The sequence below is a fragment of the Macaca fascicularis genome, chromosome 3, assembly GCF_037993035.2.
Source record: "Macaca fascicularis isolate 582-1 chromosome 3, T2T-MFA8v1.1".
In the NCBI taxonomy this organism is placed as follows: Eukaryota; Metazoa; Chordata; class Mammalia; order Primates; family Cercopithecidae; genus Macaca; species Macaca fascicularis.
In genome coordinates, this window is record NC_088377.1 from 72866724 (window position 1) to 72883382 (window position 16659).

At 39.2% G+C, this 16659-nt stretch overlaps 1 protein-coding gene across 2 annotated transcripts; it reads right to left on the bottom strand.

Annotated features, from left to right (window-relative positions):
* Positions 1–408: 408 nt before the first annotated feature.
* On the bottom strand, positions 409–11912 carry ZNF735 (zinc finger protein 735). 2 transcript variants are annotated; one of them, XM_074036508.1, is made up of 5 exons: positions 11874–11912; positions 5922–6048; positions 5005–5100; positions 621–1385; positions 409–536 (listed from the first exon to the last, which is right to left on the bottom strand). In XM_074036508.1, exons 1-5 carry the CDS (start codon positions 11910–11912, stop codon positions 409–411), a joined length of 1155 nt encoding a protein of 384 aa, XP_073892609.1. The 2 variants fall into 2 exon arrangements, with proteins under 2 accessions (XP_073892609.1, XP_005596022.3); XM_005595965.4 differs by having other exon boundaries at positions 409–1385.
* Positions 11913–16659: the final 4747 nt, after the last annotated feature.

The window sequence follows — 16659 nt, forward strand, 5'->3', positions numbered from 1 at the left end:
TGGTGAAACCCTATCTCTACTAAAAATACAGAAATTAGCCAGGCATAGTGGCAAGTGCCTGTAGTCGCTGCTACTTGGCAGGCTGAGGCAGAAGAATCACTTGGACCCAGGAGGTGGAGGTTGCAGTGAACTGAGATCATGCCACTGCACTCCAGCCTGGGTGACAGAGTGAGACTCCATCTGTTTTTAAATAAATTATCTTAGATTCATTATGGTTTGAGAGTTGGTTAAAGGCTTTGTTACATTTTTATACATTTATATGATTTTTCACAATTTGAATTCCCTTATGTACAATTAAGGTTTGGACCTAGATAAAGGCTTGGCCACATTCCCTACACTTGTAGTGTTTTTTTTTTTAGTATAAATTATTTTATGTATTATAAGGCCTGAGGGATGGACTTTGCCATATTATTCACATTTGTAGAGTTTCTCTCCAGTATGAATTATCTTATGTTTAGCAAGACTTGAATGCCACTTAAAAGCTTTGTCACATTCTTCACACTTGTATGGTTTCTCTCCAGTATGAATTCTCTTATGTGCCTTAATGGTTGAGGAGCAGCTAAAGGCTTTGCCACATTCTTCACATGTGTAGGGTTTCTCTCCAGTATGAATTATCTTATGTGTCTTAAGGGTCGAAGAGCAGTTAAAGGCTTTGCCACATTCTTCACATGTGTAGGGTTTCTCTCCAGTATGAACTCTTTTGTGGTAAGTGAGGGCTGCGGATACACTAAAGGCTTTGCCACATTCTTCACATGTGTAGGGTCTCTCTCCAGTATGAATTCTCTTGTGGTTAGTAAGTGTTGAGGAGCGCCTAAAGGCTTGGCCACATTCTTCACATGTGTAGGGTTTCTCTCCGGTGTGAATTCTCTTATGTCTAGTAAGGTTTGAGGACCAGCTAAAGACCTTGCCACATTCCTCACATCTGTAGGGTTTCTCTCCAGTATGAATTATTTTATGTGTAGTACGGTTTGAGGAGTGGTTAAAGGATTTGTCACATTCTTCACATTTGTGGGACTTCTCCATAGTATGAATTATCTGATGTTGATTTAGGTGTGAGAGCATGCAAAATGATTTGCCATATTTTTCACATTTCAAATATTTCTTTCTAGTATATCTTGTATTAAGTCTATTGGAATTTGAAAATTTATCCAAGACTTTGACACATTTATGAGTCTGAAATATTTTGCTTTGGGTATTTGACAAATGTTGGTTAACTTCATTATAACCTCCTTTGTGCACCTCACACTCATCCCCTTTTTGACAACATTTTTTTAATTGTAAATTCTCATGTCCACATTTTCCATATGTTCTTGATACTACTTTCTGGAGTGAATCTTTTATGCCCTGCTCAGGCTGAAGGTCTTGGTTGAAATGAGAACACATAACTGAAAAACATAAAAATCACAAGTTACTTCACTTACTAGACTCAGATAAATACACTGCACAAATCAAATATATAAAAGTATTCAAGGTACATTAGCAAAAGAGTATATCAAAATACCACAGGTCATAATTACTTCATAGACATATAAATGTAACAAAATCATAGTGATCAAAATACCTTTGTTGGAAATTTATAAATAAAGTAAGTGTGTGCACCATGTGAGCACAATGTCAAGAACCATATAGAGTGAAAAGAAAAGTCAGCTACATTTACCCAACACAGCCCTTCCTCATCCCTGATAGAAGAACATCGTGCCTTTAATGACAGCTTTAAGTCTTCTGAGATCAAAAGTGTTACAACAGCAGAAAGACTGCGCTACCATGGACAGAAAATAGGTGTAGAAAGTAGTTACTGACCAGTAAGGAGAAATATGAAGAAGTCTTTTAACTGAAAAATAAATACAAAATTGCAGACAAGACAACATCCTGAGAACATGTTTGGGAGACTCCCAGAATCTCTACTCAAGACAATTGGCTTCAGGCTATGCCAAGAAAGAGCTGCATTATAAAGACTGTGAAATGTAGTTTTATGTTAATGTCTAAATCTCAACCAAAGATTACAATGTATACAAAATATTTGGGCAACATGGTCCAATAAAAAAATCAAAATTTTCAAACAGCAACTATAAAAATAAAGATGTATATTTTAATTTTTAAAATTTAAGAAAATCCACATTTTGCTCAATGAGAAAAAATGGAAAACCAGATATTAGATAAATGAGAATGTCAACAAAAGGCTTGGAATAATAAAAATAAACATTTGTGGAGGTAGAAAAGAAAATGAAATAATTTAAAAGTAAGAAAAAAGTAATGTAAAAAATGAAGAAGTTAAACAAACAAAGTAGGATATACACAAAAAGATCCATAACACATATTTAAGCAAAGTTCAAAAGTCACAAACCAGAAGATAATCTTGGGAGCTGCAAGATAAAAGTGAGGTATTATTTATAAGCCTAGTTCTCCAAGACAACCAGTGAATTTGTCAACAGAAACCTTGCCGGTTAGAAAAGAACTGTGTAAAATGGTCAAAGTGCTGAAAAAAATATTCATGGTGAAAATATAACCAGCAAAAATATACTACAAAATAAATAAAAAATAAAGATCTTCCAGAATAAACAAATGCCGGAAAAGCATATAAGCACTGCATGTGCCCTAAATAAAATGCTGAAAAGAGGTCTTTCCACTTAAAATAATATAATGGGAACAAAAAATATGAAAATACATAACTTTCTGAAAAACATATGGATACACAAAAAATAAACTTCTGTGGTATTATAGTGATGGTACAGAAAACATTTTTAGTTATTCTTTAAAATTTGAAAGATGTAAGCATAAAAATAATCATAAAACATAAAAAAGACATAATTATCAACATCAATAAGAAGTATAGGGTAGATATAATGAGGACAAATTTTTCTATGAAACTGAAGTCTTTTTTTTACCAGTTTAAAATATACTATTGTAACATTAAGAGGTTTTATAAAATCTCCAATGTAGCACAAAGAAAAACTCTTTATGGACACACAAAAGAAAATGAGTCCATTACTAGCATGAGACAAAGTCTGATATTACCTAAATCCATTTACTAGGAATCTATAACTATTATGTCTATCTATATGTATATGCATCTATAACATCAGGGCCTCAAAATACATAAAGCAAATATTGATAAAAATGTAGCAAGAAATAAAATAACAACATAAAATTATAAACATTAAGACCTCACTTTCTTTCTTTTTTTTTTATTACCATACTTAAGTTCTAGGGTACATGTCCACAACGTGCAGGTTTGTTACATATGTATACATGTGCCATGTTGGTGTGCTGCACCCATTAACTCCTCATTTACATTAGGTATATCTCCAAATGCTATCCCTCCTCCCTTCCCCCTCCCCACAATAGGCCCTGGTGTGTGATGTTCCAGATATCTACATTGAAAAAAGGAAGTTGGATGCTTCAATTGCACCATATACAAAAAGTATTTTAAACAAAATACTTAGACTAAAAAAAAACTAATGAAACTCTTAGAAAAAAATATAGTGGAAAGACATGACATTGGTCTTGGCACCATTTTCTTAGATACGCCATCAAATGCCTGAGCAACAAAGAGAAGAACAGAAAAATTTAACTGGGCTAAACTTCAAAATTTCTGCGATCAAATAAAACATTTAATAGAGTGACAGTGTCATCCAAGAAATAGATGACAATATTTGAAAATCACATGTGATAAGGCTTAATATTGAAAATACATAAACAACTCCTAGAAGTAGACAACAATAATTGAATCACCTGATTTAGAAATGCACAAATGAACCGGGTACGGTGGCTCACTCATGTAATCCCAGAACTTTGGGAGGCTGAGGTGGGCAGATCACCTGAGGTCAGTAATTCTAGACCAGTCTGACCAACACGGCGAAACCCACCTCTACTAAAAATACAAAATTAGCTGGGCATGGTGGCATATCCCTGATCTCAGCTGCTCAGGAGACTGAGGCAGGAGAATCATTTGAATCTGGGAGGCAGAGGTTGCTGTGAGCCAAAATCTCCCCATTGCACTCCAGCTTAGGCAACAAGAGCAAAACTCTGTCTCAAAAAAAAAAAAAAAAGAAAAGAAAAGAAAAGAAAAGAAATGGACAAATGATTAAGCTAAATTTTAATAAAAAGATATACAAATGGGAAGAAGTATTTGAAAGGTTGCACAAAACTAATAATTTATAGAAAAATGCAAAATAAAACCACAATACAAAACAAAATTACCTTACATCAATTAGGATGGCCACTACAATTTTTTTAAAAACACCATGTTGATGATGTAAAGAAATTGAAACCTATGTAAGTTGTTGATGAGAAAAAAGATGCAGCCATCATAAAAAATATCACGAATGTTCTTCAAATAATTAAAAATGAAATTATTATATAATACAGCAATATCATTTATGAATCTATATCTAAAATATGCAACACAGTAAAATGAAGACATGAGGTACTCTGCTTGCATATCGCCCTACAGCAAGTATCATAACCCACCCTCTAAATAAATAAATAAATATATAAAAATTAAAAAATAAAAAATTTGTAAAAAATTTTAAAGTATATTTCAAGGCTATAGTAATAAAAACAGAATGGCATGTACAGAAAAATGGACAACCACCAATGAAACAGAAATTACTATTCTCATGCATTTTAGACATGATGCAAAAAAATTTTTTTTAATGGTTTAACATAGAGTTTCTCAAAAATATGCAGATATTAGTGTGTCCCCAAAAGCAATGGCAAAGTAGTCAGTTTGTGCAGTCCCTGATAAGCCATAAAGAAAACTTTGGCTCACACTGTGAACTTGAAGAAAGATTATTGAAGTGAAAGTAGAATCCGTAGAGAATTTAACAGTATGGGGCAGAAGGTGTCCCAATGTGAGCAAAAAAAAAAAAGAAAAAAGACTGGAGATTCTCAGAAACTCTTTCCATCAAAGCACAGCTCTGCAGATCACATTTTAAAGACTGGCTACCTCCTTGACTTGTGGACAGCTCATCCGTGTCATCTTCTTCATTTGCTCTCACCTACCTGGGTGTTTGGCTACCATCTCACTTCTCTTCATATTCTGGGGCTCTTTATTTTGCTCCAGACAGGTGATCAAGTCTAGCTTAGGGACAGTAATACCTGTTTTATTAAGGAAAAAAAAGTAACATAAATCTTATTTATTTATTTATTTTTTGAAATGGAGTCTCACTCTGTCACTCAGGTTGGCATGCAGTGGCACGATCTCAGCTCACTGCAACCTCCACTTCCCAGGTGCAAACAATTCTTCTCCCTCAGCCTCCTGAGTAGCTGGGACTACAGGCACGCATCACCATGTCCAGCTAATTTTTGTATTTTTAGTAGAGACAGAGTTTCACCATATTGGAGTTCCAGTATGGTCTCGAACTGGTCTCCAGTTCCAGCCTGGTCTCGAACTCCTGACCTCATGATCTGCCTGCCTTGGCCTCCCAAAGTGCTGGGATTACAGGTGTGAGCCTGGTCATATAAATCTTGCTGAATTCTTTAATTACCAAACTAGTATTATGCTCAGTAAAGAGGATATAATAGAAAATTCTAGAAAATTAATATTGGCTCATAACAGAACTTTCTAAACATTTAGAAAATATTTTAAATTTGTAAGTCCTTAATTTCACTACTCAGTACTACTGAATCAAAAAATGTTGGTGGCAACTGAATTCTAAGGCGTGGGCAGCGCTATTTTACGTCATGACGTTTTTGGAATTGCCACTAACCTAGAGCAAAAGATACATAAGCTCAGGAAAGGGAAAAGTTCAGGTCAAGATAAAACATCTTGAAGAATTTGTTCGACACCAATGAATCCCCAAGATTTTCTTAAAATCGGAGAGCTAAAATTCATTCATGCAAAGCAGAAATTACCAAAATCATCTTAGAAAAGAGAGAAAGGCAATATATTAGGAATTGTGTATCGAAGTTATCCTCACCCAGGGAGACCAGGTTTCTGTAGTTCTCTAACATCACATCTCTATATAAATTCCGCTGAGCATGATCCAGGCATTGCCATTCCGCCAGAGAGAATTCTATAGCTATATCTCTGTATGTCAACAGTCCCTGAAAAAACAAAAACAAAAACAAAAACAAAAAAAAACACTCATGAACACACACTTACCATATGGCCGTAAGCAGAGATTTTTATTTGACTCAAGTTAAAAAAGAGAGTAAAAAGAAGTGGTTCTCACTTATAAGAGTGACTAAAATTGTTCAATAAGAGAATTTTTAACATGGAAGTATGCTCTAACTCTGAGAAGAGAGGAGAGCATAAGATCCACAATACCATAGTAGCTTTGATACTTTTCTGTAATTATAAAATTAAGGGCATCAACATGGACATGTCCTTCTTTTTTCTTGTCTTCCTCTTTTTTTGACCGAGTCTCACTCTGTTGCCCAGGTGGGAGTGCAGTGGCATGATCTTGGCTCAGTGCAACCTCTGCCTCTTGGGTTCAATAGATTCTCCTGCCTCAGTCTCCTGAGTAGCTGGGAGTACAGGCACAGGCCATCATGCCTGGCTAATTTTTGTATATTTAGTAGAGACAGGGTTTCTCCATGTTGGCCAGGCAAGTCTTGAACTCCTGACCTCACGTGATCCACTCACCTCGGCCTCCCAAAGTGCTGGGATGGCAGGTGTGAGCCACCTCGCCCAGCCGGACATGTCTATTTTTTGAGTGCTATATTTACATCATACAGAATAAGTTGTGCATATTTCTCAGATAAAACAGTCATTATGAGTTGGAAGGTACCTCTTAAGTCTTAATATGTGCAATAAACTAAATATTTTGTGAGATTTTATTTCAGGAGGTTTGGGATAAAGTCTGAATTTCTGAATTTTTAGCAAATTCACCAATGTTTCTAAGAGGCAGAGTCTGGGTTTTCCCCAGTTTCTCTTACCTGTAAATAAAGATAAGAGCCTTCATTTTAAAAAGACAAATATATGCAAAAGTCATCTAAAAAGAAAGGACAGCTTCCAGATTAAATGTGATGGTTTATGCACTTCAGCCAGTAAATTTCCTAAGTGTACTTAATAATTAAGAGAGTAATAATTAACTCAACAGTGGAATAAAAAGTCATAGAGCTCTTGAACCAAGTGAATAAAATTGTTATCAACTTTATTAGGACACATTTTTACTATGTGCTGATGCACACAGGACACAACATTACTGCTGTGGTATTTCTCACCTCTCAGAAAAGTAAATTGTAACTAAATTTAAATATATATGTATTTAAATATATAAGTATATATATATATATATTTTTTTTTTCTGAGATAGAGTCTTGCTCTGTCACCCAGCCTAGAGTGCAGTGATGCAATCTCAGGTCACTGCAACATTCACCTCCTGAGTTCAAGCAATCCTCCTGCCTCAACCTCCTGAGTAGCTGGGATTATAGGCACATGGCACCATGCTTGGCTAATTGTTGTATTTTTTTAGAGGAGACAGGGTTTCATCAGGTAGGCCAGGCTGGCCTCGAACTCCTGACCTCATGTGATCTGCCTGCCTCGGCCTCCCAAAGTGCTGAGATTACAAGCCTGAGCCACCATGCCTGGCCTAAATTTAATTATAAAGAAACATCAGTTTTATGCAAAGTTGAAGGTGCAGAAAACTTCCCTGTCGTGTAATTTTTAATAGTAATTTTAAGTAGTCTTTGTTTAGCACCCTAGAGAGCAAGAATCTCCTAATAGTTTTTTCAGAACTTTCTGGGTAACAAATGCCATTCTGTTTAAATGAACATGTTCTAAATCCTGTTCTGCATGGAATTAATAGAGCACACAGATGAAACCTCAACATGACATGTTTCACTTTTCACTAATATCCGAAGACAACTGTGTTTCCCAGTAGAAATCTTGAGTATCCACACCTTCTCATGTTCAACAGCTACAATGGGAACATTTTAAATATTGCAGGTCATAAATTTGTAGTGAGAATTCTGCATGGCATACAAGAACCCAAGATGAAGAGAATGTATAGAACGCTAAGGAATATAGAAAAAAATATTTTTTTTCAGAAGCCCTTGACTATCATACAAATCACAAAAATTAGTTGAAACAAACTCATTAGGGATCAACAGCACAAGCAGAGAAGTAAAAATCTGCAAGTTCCGAACAGATGGCATTCCAAAAGGCAGAGGGGACACCGCTCTTTATCTGAGACACGCTCACCTGAGAAAAAAAGTGATTGTTTTCTTTTCCTCCTCTTTCTCTGAAATGTATTTTCAGATAAGATGCTCTGGACATATCAAAACTGCATCTTGAGAGTATGCCTTTAAAGCACAATCTATTTACCTGCTACCACCACACACACCCATGGACGGAAAGACCGAGACTTGAAGAAAACATTCACCCATTTTTCTTGTTTATAACTGAAAAGATTTAAGAGCAATGGGAGAACAATGAGCTTCTCCATAACTATTAAAATATGAGTTTCTTTTTCCCTGCCCTCCTCTAGCAGACACCAGCAATCTTCTTTACAGTAATGGGAGCATGAACTGCACTGACCTCTTCCTACCAAACGGAAACAGGGCAGGCAGTGCAGCCTTCCTTAGATGCGAAGTTTGAACTAAACTCTCCTGAATGTATCTTGAACCCCTCAAGTGTATAAGTTACTTGATAATCTCGGCCCTGCTTTATGCAAAGTGATTCTGCAGGATCCAAAAGGGTCCAGGAATGGGCTTTTTCAACAAGTCCCCTGTAAATGCTGATTGTGCTTTCCCAGACACATTATTAGCATTAGTGAGAGAAAGCAGGCACAGCAAAGAGTCCCTTACACCCGCCACATTTGTCACAATACAAATACTTCTGGTACAAATAAAGACAACCAATCTCCACCCTGAAATACTACATTTTTTGTTGGGTTTTTTAAGTTTACAGAGAAAACAGAAGGCAGCAATGTCTGAGTAAGTCTGCACCTGGGAAACGTGTACACATGTACTAATAAAATGTTTGTTAAGCAGGTACTATGTGCTCAGGAGCATGTCACAGAACACTGTACTGGGAATAATACATTTTGTCATTTAATTTTCATACTACCCCAGGAGCTGGTACTAAGTGTTGAATAATTTTCAGCATTTAGATTAAGAGCACAGCAGTTTTATTTCTTCTTATGTTTCTCTATCATTAATTTTAAAAAGAAAATACATAGATTAATAATTCAATACAAAAAGCATATGGAATGATACAATTACATAAAAATTGAATAATCAGCTTCCAAATGGATATTTTGTAAATAATAAAATTAAGGCTGAAATAAAATTTTTGAAACTAATTAGAGATTAAATACAACATACCAGAATCTCAGGGTTACAGCTAAGGCAGTGTTAAGAACAAAATGTGTATCACTAAACATCCACAACAAAAAGTTAGAAAGATCTCCATTTAAAAATCTAATGTTACAACTGAAAGAATTTCAAAAGAGCAAACCAACTTCAAGGATCGCAAAAGTCAAGACATAACCAAAATCAAAACTGAAATGAAGAAGGTTGAGAACTAAATAACTATAAAAAGTTCAACGTGCTGTGCGCTGCGGCTCACTCCTGGAATTCCAGCTCTTTCAGAGGCCAAGGCGGGCAAATCAAGAGGTCAGAAGTTTGAGATCAGCCTGGCCAACATGGTGAAACCCCGTCTCTACTAAAAATACAAAAATTAGCTGGGCGTGGTGGCATATGTCTGTAATTCCAGGAGAATCGCTTGAAAATGGAAGGTGGAGGTTACAGTGAGCTGAGACCATGCCATACACTCCAGCCTGGGTGAAAGAGCAAAACTCCACCTCAAAAAAGGTCAATGAAACCAGAAGTTGATTCTGTGTAAAAACAGTAAGATAGATAAAACACTAGACTAATGAAGAAAAAACAAATAATTCAAATAAAAACAAAACAAAAAAAACTCAAACAGATGCTTGGGAGGTTGTGGAGAAATGGAATGCTTATACGCTGCTTGTGAGAGTATAAATGTATTTAAGCATTGAGAAAAACAGTTTGGCATTTTTTCAAAAACCTGAAAACAGAATTACCATTCCCAGTCCCACAACTGGGAATATACCCAATAAATGTAAGTTATTCTACCATGAAGACACATGCATGCATATGTTTATTACAGAACAATTCACGATAGCAAAAACCAGAAATAAACCTGTATGTCTTCAATGGTAGACTGGATAAAGAAAATGTGGTATGTAAACACCATGAAATATGATGCAGCTATAACAAAGAACAGCATCATGTCCTTTGCAGCAACGTCAATGGAGCTGGAGACTTATTTTTAGAAAACTAGTGCAGGAGCAGAAAATCAAAAACTTTATGTTTTCACTTGTAAGTGGGAGCAAAATAATGAGAACATGTGGACACAAATAAGAGAACAACAGACACTGAAGCTCAGTTCAGGGTGGAGGGTCGGAGGATAAAGAAAATCAGAAAACAAATCTGTTCAGTACTATGCTTAGTACCTGAGTGATAATATAATCTGTACACAAAAACTTCATGATATGATTTTACCTATATAACAAACTTGCACATATACTCCTGAACCTAAAATAAAAGGTAAAAGAAAAAAAATTCGATTAGGCGCAGTGACTCACACCTGTAAGTCAAGCCCGTTGGGAGACTGAGGCAGGCAGATCGCAGATCATCTGAGGCCAAAAGTTCGAGACCAACCTGGACAACATTGTGAAATCCTGTCTCTACTAAAAATACAAAAATTAGTTGGGCCTGGTGGCCCACATCTGTAATTCCAGCTACTCAGGAGGCTGAGGCAGGACAATCATTTGAACCCGGGAGGCAGAGGTTGTAAAGAGGTGAGATTGAACCACTGCACTCCAGCCTGGAGGACTGAGCGAGACTCCCCCTCCAAAGCAAACAAAAAAAAAAGCATTTATTGGAAATTACTATCTTGAAGAAAATAGTCGGGCCTAGGTAACCACAATCTGCCAATGAATCTCTGATGACATAACCAATAAATTTTCACCTGGATCTTACAGATAAAAAAACTAAATAACTGTACCAAACCAATTATTGAATTTGGTTTGCTTCATCATGCAACTTATAACAGACTTTTCTTCAAGTCTCTCCCATGGATCACAACCCAGAAGCCATAGCTGGGCACTCTATGATTCTCTTTTTTTTTTTTTTTTTTTTTTTTTTTTTTTTTTGAGATGGAGTCTTGCTGTGATGTGCAGGCTGGAGTGCAGTGAGGTCATCTCGCCTCACTGCAACCTCTGCCTCCCAGGTTTAAGCGATTCTCCTGTCTCAGACTACCAAGTAGCTGGGACTACAGGCGCGTGCCACCACACACAGCTAATTTTTGTATTTTTAGTAGAGATGTGGTTTCGCCATGTTGGTCAGGCTGGTCTCGAACTCCTGACCTCGTGATCTGCCCGCCTCGACCTCCCAAAGTACTGGGATTACAGGTGTGAGTCACCGCGCCCAGCCCGCTCTATGATTCTTGAATCACACTTTGATTAAATTCTCTAATGTTTTTACAGTGACTCCCATACACTTCTAAAAGGAAAAATGAGGAACTAGGGACCCCAGGGACTACAGCTCTTACCAATTATGAATCCTGCACCCTGAGTCTGGATTCTCCCCTGATGACTTTCCCATCCCTGTACAATCTGGGTGAGGTGAGGCGCTGGGAATGCAGAGCTGCCCAGAGAGGACTCCAGCCCAGCGCAAAGCCACTGCAGAGGAGAAAGACAGAACTCCCAGGGTCCCAGCCGCTGGCCCAGGCAGCATCTTACGGTTTGAGGAGACTAACAGCCGAACTGGGCCAAGGAAGATTTGGGTCCTCAGACTCTGGAGCTGACTGCGAGGAAGTTTGGGTCCCGCTACAGCCACTTTCAGCCGGTTCCAACCAGGCCCCACTCCTCTCTCACGATGACAGACCCACCACTCACCATTTCTCGGCTTCCAGGGGGTCCAGGTCTTTTAGCCATAAATCTGCGGATGCCTGCAGGACACAAGGCCACAGAGGCTTGACCTCTAGGAGCGAGGACGCAGAGCAGAGAAGAGAACTGGAGCTCTGGATACAGAGAAACACAAAAGGACCGGTAAAATTAGGGAGGTGTCCTGTTCTCTCCAGCTGCATGCCTGATTGTACAGTTTCTAATATACGGTCCGTGATTGGATAAGGTTTCAGACCCCACCCGTCACGCCCTGAGTGGCGTAATATTTGATCAGACACTGGGCTGAATGAAGCAAAAATAACAGCCTAAGCTGCACTCTTTACTGGCAGGGCTTCTCCCCTGATCTGAGCCAGGCCAACACCAGAGGATATTTGCATTTAACCTTGTGTGTAACGTCATATGCATTTATAAATGATATATAATATAGTTATTCATATATTGAAATAATATAATGACAATTATTTTAAAATTTCGGATTTTATGACCTTCCTTGCTGCGGATCCTTTGCAGTGATATAGTTTGACTCTGTGGCTCCACCGAAATCTAATTTCAAATTGTAATTCCTGTCTGTGCGAGGTGGCTCACGCCTGTAATCCCAGCACTTCCGGAGGCGGAGGCGGGCGGATCACGAGTTCCGGAGTTCCAGACCGGCCTAGCCAATATGGTGAAACCCTGTCTCTACTAAAAATACAAAAATTAGCCAGGAGTGGCGGCGAGCGCCTGTAGTCCCAGCTACTCGATAGCCTGTGGCAGGAGAATCGCTTGAACCCAGGAGGTGGAGGTTGCAGTGAGCTGAGATGGTATCATTGCACTCCAGCCTGGGCGACAGAGCGAGACTCCATCTCAAAGAAAAAAAATTTTAATTCCCACCTGTCAGGGCAGGGACCGGGTAGGAGGTGCTTGGATCACTGGGGTGGATTATCCTCATGCTGTTCTTGTGATAGTAAGGGAGCTCTCAAGATACCTGATGGTTTAAAAATGTGGCATGTCCCTCCTCCCCGGCTTCCCGGTTCTCTCTCGCTTTCCACCATGTGAGATGTGCCTTGCTTTCCCTTCACCTTCTGTCATGGTCATGACTGTAATTTTCCTGAGGATTTTTCAGTCATGAAGGACTATGATTCAATTAAACCACTTAAAAAAAATTACGCAGTGTGAGGTATTTGTTTACAGCAGTGTGAAAATGAACTAATACATGCAGGCAGCCTGAGATTTCACAAAGGAGGCAATCCTCTGCAGTAAAATATGAGCTACATGTAAATTTTGAATTTTCTAGTAGCCAAATGTTAAAAAGTAAAAAGAAAAAGGTGGGGCCGGGCCCAGTGGCTCACACCTGTAATCTCAGTGCCTTGAGAGGCCCAGGTGGTGAAAGACCTGAGGTCAGGGGTTCGAGACCAGCCTGGCTGACATGGCAAAACCCCAGCTCTACCAAAAATAGAAAAATTAGCTGGACGTGGTGACAGGCACTTGCAATCCCAGCTACTAGGGAGGCTGAGACAGGAGAATTGTTTGATCCCGGGAGGCAGAGAATGCAGGGAGCTGAGATCGCACCACAGCACTCCAGTCTGGCGACAGAGCGACTCTGTCTCAAAATAAAAAAGAAACAGGTGGAATAACAGGTAGAATTGATTGTAACAATTTAATCAGTCCAATATATCCAAAATATTATTATTTTACTATGTGATTAATATATAATGGTTAATAAAACATATACATTTTTGAAGCTAAATCTTTGAATATACCCTTGTATTTTACCTTTCCAGCACATTGCAGTTCAGACCAGCCACATTCCAGCACTCTGTGGCCATGTCAGAGGCATTTGAACCAGAGCAACTGCATCTGGAACAGGTGCTGGGTAAAATGGGGCTGAGACCTACGGGACTCCTATTCCATGAGGTCAGGCATTCTAAGTCACAGGGTAAATAGCAGATTGGCACAAGAGGCAGTTCACAAAGACCTTGCTGATAAAGCAGTTGGCAGTAAAGAAGCCATAAAAATCCGCCAAAACCAAGATGGGAATGAAAGTGACCTCTGATTGTCCTCACAGATCGTTACACGCTAATTATAAAGTATAAGCATGTGAAAGATATTCCCATCAGCACCAAGACAGTTAACAAATGCCATGGCAACATCAGAAAGTTACCTTACGTGGTCTAAAAAGAAGAGAAACACTCAATTTTGGGAATTGCCCACCCCTTTCTCGTAAAACTCATTAATAATCCACCCCTTGGTTAGCAAATAATCAAGAAATAATTGTAAGTATCTTTAGTTGAGCGGCCCACACTGCTGCTTTGCCTACAGAGTAGCTATTCTTTTATTCCTTTACTTTCCTAATAAATTTGTTTTTGCTTTGCACTGCAGACTTACCCAAAATTCTTTCTTTTCTTTTTTTTTTTTTTCTTTTAGACAGAGTCCCACTCTGTCACCCAGGCTGCAGTGTGGTGGCGCCCTCTTGGCTCACTGTAACCTCTGCCTCCTGGGTTCAAGAGATTCTCCTGCCTCAACCTCTGGATTAGCTGGGATTACAGGAACGCACCACTATGCCCGGCTAATTTTTGTATTTTTAGTAAAGATGGGGTTTCACCATGTTGGCCAGACTGGTCTCGAACTCCTGACCTCAAGTGATTCTCCTGCCTCTGCCTCCCAAATTGCTGGAGTTACAGGCAGAAGCCACCACCCCGGCTCTAAATTATTTCTTGTATGAGATCCAAGAACCCACTCTTCGGTTCTGGATTGGGACAATTTCTGGAAGCTTCTTTTCAGTGAATCAGAAAGCGATGATACTAAGGAAACCCCCAACCCAAAGGAAACAGACAGAATCACTAATTGGCTAACTTTGTAAGTGGTGGCGTACCCGGGTAAAGAATGAGATTGGGTGGAGTTAGAGTTTCTCCTAAGACAGATAAGATAAAAAGTCCCTTTTAATAAAAGGCAAGAACACTTGACAAAACTTGTGTTTGAGGCACAACTTCTAAAGGTTAGAGTCTTTCCTAAGATTTAGGGGGTTAGAGGCCCCTCTCAGTAAAGTCCCTCTCAGCTAAGATTAGATCTGGCATTATAGAATGTTAACCACTGTTGCCTTTGTGGTTTTTTTTTGTTTTATGTTTGTTTGTTTGTTTGTTTGTTCGTTTGTTTTGAGACAGAGTCTCACTCCTGTCACCCAGGCTGGAGTGCAATGGTGAGATCTTGGCTCACTGCAACCTCTGCCTCCCAGGTTCAAGCGATTCTCCTGCCTCAGCCTCCTGAGCAGCTGGGATTGTAGGCGCCCACCACCGCACCCAGATAATTGTTGTATTTTTAGTAGAGACGGGATTTAATGTTGGCCAGGCTGATCTCAAACTCCTGACCTCAGCTGATCCACCCACCTCAGCCTCCCAAAGTGCTGGGATTACAGGCATGAGCCACTGCACCTGGCCTTGTCTTTGGATGAATCTACCTTGCACTTTTTGCTAATGGCTGTGGCTGACAGAATTAGGCGAGTACAGGATTGTGGAACATGGGGAGCTTTTTCCTCCCTAAAGTGGGAAACTTGAGAGCAGATGGAACTGCCGAAAAAGATTCTTTCACAACCAACAAGCGATCACCTAAACTTTTGATTCACTGCAATGCATGGGTCTTTCTCTGACTTTCCTGAGCTCCTCACCTTTCCTGCTCCACTATAGGCATTGCTTTTCTCTCTCTCTCTTTCTCTGTCTCTTTCTTATCTTTTCTGTTACTATGGGTTACCATGTTGTCCAGAGATCACATGTTGAAACTTCTGGTCAGAAGTCCCTGAAACAGACCGGGCATGGAGGCTCACACCTGTAATCCCAGCACTTTGGGAGGCCTAGGCAGGTGGATCACCTGAGGTCAGGAGTTCAAGACTAGTCTGGCCAACATGGTGAAACCTCGACTCCACTAAAAATATAAAAATTAGCCAGAGTGGTGGTGGGTGCCTGTAGTTTCAGCTACTCAGGAGGCTGAGGCAGGGAGAATTGCTTGAACTCCGGAGGCAGAGGATGCAGTGAGCCGGATCGTGCCACTGCACTCCAGCCCGGGGGAAAGGAGAGATTCCGTCTCAAACAAACAAACAAACAAACAAACAAAAAGAAACGAAAAAGAAGTCTCTGAAACAAATAACAACAAAATAACGGATAAAGTTTCCCTCTTGTTTTATGTTCTTGGGAGCTTGACCTTGTAGCCATGTAGCAGTATATTTTCTTGGTTTCTACCATCCAGCATACAGAAATTTTGAAATTTTTGTTACAGTTAACCCTAAAAATGATCTTGAGCAGTTGAAAACCTTTGCAAGCTCAAAATTGGCTGCTGGAGGCTTCTTCTGGGAGACTCCAATGGAGCCTGCTCAGTGCTGTAGCTCAGTAGCGGGGCTTTGCTGTCTCACAGTGGCAGCCCGAGTTCAGGCTTCAATTTCTGGCTTAGGAAATGAGTCCTTTGTGATTTGATATCTGTGTGAGCATTTGTTGGTTCTCTTCCCCTCCAAGAAGCATTTTGGATTTTCCTTTCTCTGAGCTACATTTGAAGATTCTAGATTTTGTAAAAACTGCTTGCCACCTTTTTGAAAATACCTTGTACACTTGTGGTTAGGTTAATAACCTTAGTTAAAGCTTATTGGTTTCAGGAGGTGGAGATTGCAGTGAGCTGAGTTTGGCCACTGCACTCCAGCCTGGGTGACAGAGGGAGACTCTGTCTCAAAAAACAAAACAAAACAAAACAAAACAAAGAACAAAAACAAAAAACCTTGTTGGTTTTGCCTGGGAGGTTATGTTAGTAAAGTTCAAAA